Source organism: Gavialis gangeticus, unplaced genomic scaffold (genome assembly GCF_001723915.1).
Source record: "Gavialis gangeticus isolate Ggan-Ray unplaced genomic scaffold, GavGan_comp1, whole genome shotgun sequence".
Classification (NCBI taxonomy): domain Eukaryota; kingdom Metazoa; phylum Chordata; order Crocodylia; family Gavialidae; genus Gavialis; species Gavialis gangeticus.
In genome coordinates this window covers 81,530,640-81,536,299 of record NW_017729029.1, presented here as the reverse complement: position 1 = coordinate 81,536,299, position 5,660 = coordinate 81,530,640, and the positions used below count along the sequence as shown (strand labels likewise).

General features: G+C 40.4%; 1 protein-coding gene across 3 annotated transcripts in view; it reads right to left on the bottom strand.

Annotated features, from left to right (window-relative positions):
- The window catches only part of WDR17 (WD repeat domain 17), a 147,849-nt gene that overhangs the window by 40,086 nt on the left and 102,103 nt on the right, over window positions 1–5,660 (bottom strand). For all 3 annotated transcript variants that reach the window (XM_019521804.1, XM_019521802.1, XM_019521803.1), the window contains exons 12-15: window positions 4,055–4,219; window positions 2,389–2,591; window positions 2,033–2,182; window positions 1,811–1,941 (exon numbers count right to left, since the gene is read on the bottom strand). In XM_019521804.1, coding sequence (XP_019377349.1) covers window positions 1,811–1,941; window positions 2,033–2,182; window positions 2,389–2,591; window positions 4,055–4,219 — 649 coding nt within the window. The remainder of the gene's footprint in view (window positions 1–1,810; window positions 1,942–2,032; window positions 2,183–2,388; window positions 2,592–4,054; window positions 4,220–5,660) is intronic.

Genomic DNA, 5,660 nt, shown 5'->3' with positions numbered 1-5,660 from the left:
CGTGGAAGAGCCAAATTCTAGACACTTCCCTCTCAGCCAAAGGGGAGCTTCAATCTACACCTCCCAGCAAGATGTTCTATCCAGCAGAGCCAACAGCACTCTCTGCCCTTCCTGTTGAAGCTAGCCCAGGCAGGGAGAATATGTGGGATTAGAAGAAACCTTGTTGTGCATCTTAGTGACTCCAGAAACAGATGGCATCAAATGAGGCAGCTCAGCCTTGATAGGATGCGTCCCAGGAGAGCTGATCAGCTTCAATGGGCAAAGTAAATATCGCCTATTGTCCTGCCCATTGACACTGCAGAACAGCAGGTGGAGTGTTCTCCCGGAGCTTGAGGGGCTGGTCCTGTACATACCTTCATAGGATCAGGCCCGTCAACCCCTGGGAGCACGTGCACAGCTTTCTCAACTTACAGAGATGGAACCCTGGAGATCCGAGGAGTGTGTCTCTGTAGCAGGTAAACCCAAGATTCCCCAGGGCACATCTCTATAGGAAAGCCAGCCAGGTGCATGGGATAGGGCCCCTCAAGCCCCCAGAACACCTGCCTGGGGCAGCTGGAGAGAGCAGGCAGCTCCAAGCGGCCAGCACTCTCATGTTATAAAGAAAATCGGACATTCACCACTAAACAAGAGCACAAACTGATACTACCTTTGTCACGGCTGCATTTGTGGCCTGTGTGCTTGAATTTTGTGCGGCCATAAAAAAATTTATGGCACCAAAGGCAGCAAAAGGCAATGTTTGCTTCCACTCTGAGATAAACTGTGCCCTGAATGGGAGGGATCCTGAGTTCTTATTTCCTACTCCTGCCTTTTCCATTTAATAGTCATTGGATAAAATGAACAAACAGTGGTAAGACAGCCTTTTTTCCCACTGGGGCCCAAGGATTTAGGCCCATGAGTCCTGGGCTGAAACACAGTAAATCAAACTATGACAAATATAAAACTTTTCACCTGTAAGAGTCTATGTGGAAATAAAAAATGTCATGAGTTTAAAGCACAATATCTTTTGTGCCTGCCAAGGAGGGCTGGGTCCTGCAAGGTTTAACAAGTTGACTTTAGTTTATTAGACTTAAAAAATAGTGCTAGTCAAAGGTGAGTTTCTGAACCATGTAAAATTCTGGTATTCTGACAGTAGTTTTCATCTTGAATTAGGATGAAATATCACAGGTTTTCATCTTTTCTATGAAATAAAGTTCTATACATTTTTATTTAAAACAGGATTTCAATTTTCCCAAATCAAAACTTTTAGTTTAATTTTGTTGACTTAACTTTCCACAACCATAGTATTTTAATTCTGGTTACTCATGCTCACACCCTCGCCATTTTCCCAAGTCTACACCTTGGTTTCTCCCTGTGGTTGAACTGCCAGTGCCCAATTATTCATTACCATAGACAGAGGCCTTGGTGACTCATGGGAGAGGTTACTGGGAAAGAGAGCAGGGCCAACAGAGGACAATGGAAGCATGAGACACTTTGGAACTACAATTCCCATGAGGAAGTAGCTCAGGGAAAAAACACATATTAAAGGAGATCTAAACTAAAATCAAAATGAATCAAATATTTATATTTTCCCAATGGGAAAATCTATTCAAATCCTTCTTCTTGTGCAAAATGTTGATGAAATTCTGTTTTCTAATGGGAAAACACATCATTAATATTTTTTAACCAGTGCTACTAGGGCCATTTTACAACTAGAAACTGTCACTGAAATAGCAGAAGGGATACGGAAGGATGGAGGAGGAAAAATCTTTTCTTTTGCAGGTTGGTTCGAATGTACATCCACACACTAAGTTTATGGTTGTTAAATACTTACCGACAAACATTCTGAAAACCACCGTAGTTTTTTCCCTCGAGGATTACCACTCAGTTTGTCTACTTCTTGTTTAATATCTCTGGACACTTTACCACAGAGCAAAGGAGAAGCACCTGCTTCCACAGCACGATCTGAGAAATAAAATCATTTGTGCACAAAAGCATTGTTAATGATAGTCTAAATAACAAGCAAAAATAATAGCAGTATGTATCATTTACCTACCAGTATTTCCAATAATTTCGTCCCAAGATCTATCCGCTAGGATGTTTATTTGGAGAGGATTTATTAGAGGTGTTAAAGACCAAAGTCTCACAGTGGAGTCCCGAGAACAAGATGCCATGGTGAACGGACGGCTTGGATGGCAAGTTAATCCTAATGGAGAAACAGTTTTAAAAATTATTCAGATAATGATACAGAAATCAGTAGTTTTGAGAGAAATAGCTGTAAATACATACACGCACACACACACGAGAGGTATCTCTCTCTCTCAAAACTACTGATCCCCATTTAAGGTACAAGGCATATGTGCATTTTAACAAAATAAGAAAATGAAAACCATAGCATTTGAACTATATTACCATATACATCTGCACCATGATCATAAACGGTGTCCAAACAGGTTCCATCTCTTGTGTCCCACACCCGAATTGTATAGTCCCAGCTGCCTGATATTAGCAGATAAGGGATTTCAGTATTCCACATCAGTCCCCGTACAGGTGCTGTATGTCCACTAAGAACATTTATACAAGCATCTTGTGTATAATCCCATATTCGAACGGTACTGCAAATAAGACGCAGAAAGCCTGTATCATCAACATACTCAACATGAATAAACCATAAATACACCACTACAGTAAACAGTGTTGAAATATTACATATTTAGATGTACACAAGATGTATTACAAAACTTCCTTTCTGACGCCCTGAGCTCTTTTCAGTTTCTTAAAAATGCCCTGAAATAAAAGACCTATCGACTCCTCTAGACTGGAGGTTCCTAAACTGTGGTACATGCAACCTTGGGGGTGTGCACTGGAGAAATTGTGTAACATTTAATTTTCATTATCATAATGGGCATTTAAGGGATTAAAATATAAAATGTATGCTGGTAGGGATATGTGGGGAGCTGGTAAATCTGGAAGGAGGTACACAATAAGAACAAGTTTTGGAACTTATGCTTCAACTCAAATACACATAAATAATGGCAATTCATTCATTCCCTACTTAATCCCCAGAGAGCTGCATTTGCTTCTGTTTTACAACCTAGCAGTATAGTGACATAGCTGGATGTCTGGCAGAGGAGCAACAGTGACTTTCAGCTGCTGCTGCACTTCCAGCAGAAGCCATTTTTTTCACATGCCACCCCTTAAGTTGATACTGTGGGCAGGTCACCTTGCCACTGCTGCAAACATTTCCTGACAAGCCAGGAGGATAAGCTTGTAGCATATCTTGAGGCTAACATCTTAGGCTGTTATGGACCCAAAGAGAAACCAAATACTGAAGCCCTTGGGCCCTGATAGAACATATACTGCAGCAATTTCTTCTCTCTCATACTAAAGGGACTGCAACTTACTTCTACTCCCTGCAAGTAATGTGGTAGACCATGATGATACAGATTCATACATAAGCTTGAAGTCATTCAAGATTTTTATTAAAATTAAGATATCTGATCAATTCAGAAAACAATAGGCAGCATCTGATTAAACATACAAGACAGGCACTTATATTTTATGACCTCATAGTTAGCAATACTATCTTTTCTTATCATTGTAAAATGGAAATTCTAATGCATGTATATATTCTTGTGTTTATAGCCACAGTATTTCTCTCGCTGTTGAATTATAGTTTTCCAGAGCTAACTTATAAGAAGCATAACAACATTCTTTTGAGAGAGCCGTCTTCCAAACAGAGATTCAATGGAAGGTCTTGTCACCCAGGTGTGCAGTGCCCCCTCTGGCTTCTATCCACAATAGCCATTGTATTTCCTTTATTGCTTTGTCTCTCTGTCCCCCCTTGACAGCTTCTGCATTGTACTCTGGAAGCATGGGACTCCTCACAGATATGGGAGTTAAGGCACAGGATTAAGTCAGACTGCACAGTTCCATCAAGGATATATTGTATGGACAGTTTTGGACCATGATTTGAACCATGAACATTGCTTATAAATGCTAAGATAGCAGCAATATTTAAAATTATTAGGAGTACAACTTGAGACCTTAAATTTCTCCTGGAGTTAAGGATACACACCCATCATCAGAGCCACTGCAGAGGATTCCTTCTCTTAAAGGAGACCACCGTACATGAAACACTTTTGCAGTATGCCCACTAAAAACCTTTAGTGGTTGATCAGAGCTGGTTGCTAGGTAATAAACACGAACATTTTTATCTTCACAGCCAGTAGCTATCATATCTCTGCAGAAAAATAACAGTATAGTCATCAGGCATTGGGAGTCACTGGGACTGTTTTTAATTTTATAAAATGCAAACAATTACACAAATTTTAATGTATACTCAGAAAATGTGGCCTGGGTTTGCAGTGGATTTTTTTCTGTTATTTTTGTCTGTGCTATTTTTTAAAAGATTAGTTGCTACATTGACAGAACACATTTCTGTGTTAATAGCCTGTATGTGTTGTGGTTGGTGTTACAAAACCATACATATTACAAAATTTAAAAATAAATCAATGAACATAATATTTGACTGCAGCTGAATTCAAAGTCAAACAGTGAATAAAAGAAGTGATAAAAGTTACTTATCCATCACTTGTGTTTTTTTGTTTTTGTTTTTTTTGATCAGCCTTTTCTGGAAAAGTTCTTCAGCTGTGAGCAGTTCTCCCATTATCTCCAAGCAAACTCATTTGGCTTACCAGATGCTGAACCCCTGTACCTTCCCACTCACATGTAGCAAGTATGACCCAGCCTCACTTTTGGATGACTCAGCCCTACTGCTAGATGCCAAACTCTCCTGTAATTTTCTCTCCCACAACATGCGCTCAGACTCATCTCTTGATATTAGTAAATTCTGTATTGAAATCTAGTCAGTCTTATATGTGGTACTTTGTTAGTAGTGCACTATGATCATTACTCATTCTCTAAGTCTCAAGCATCCACTACTTGTCACTGCTGGAGATGGGACAGTGGGCTAGGTGGACCTTTGGTATGACCCAGAATGGCAATTCTTATGTTCTTAAGAGAAAATACAAAATAGAAAATATACACTTTTGGTTAAGTGCGTGTTGAAATTTTAGTCTGATCCTTCCCCCTCCCCCAAAAGACAACATTTTAATTTAGTTTCCTATGGAGATGTTTTGGCAATTAATCATTTCTGAAAATAATTGCTGCTCCTTTTCAAGCTGTTTAGCATTTTTCCCTTGGAAAAGTATTTCCTGTAAAACCCTAAGGCTATATTCTAAAAGACTTCTTACTTATGCTATAATCTGTAGAGATAAAATAAGTAAATATACCTGACAGTATTCAGGTTTGTCTTATCTGGGCTATTTTTGATTGTTCTAGAGCACGAACTGCAGAAATTGAGAAATCTATCCCTGAGACTGCAACCACCTTTCAAACCCATACTCCTGAATTTACTACCACCTCCCTGCTGGGCCCCCTTTGGGCCCTGGGGGAGGCTCACCTGGGCCTAGGGTGAGCGAGGATTTAGTTAGGGAGCTTCTGGAGGGGCTGGACATTTTTAAGTCAGCCGGCCCGGATGATCTTCACCCTAGAGTCCTGAAGGAACTCGCTGGGGTCATTGCAAGTCCCCTGGCACGGCTTTATGAACACTCGTGGTGCTCTGGAGAGGTGCCGGAGGACTGGAAGAGGGCCAACGTGGTTCCCATCTTCAAAAAGGGGAG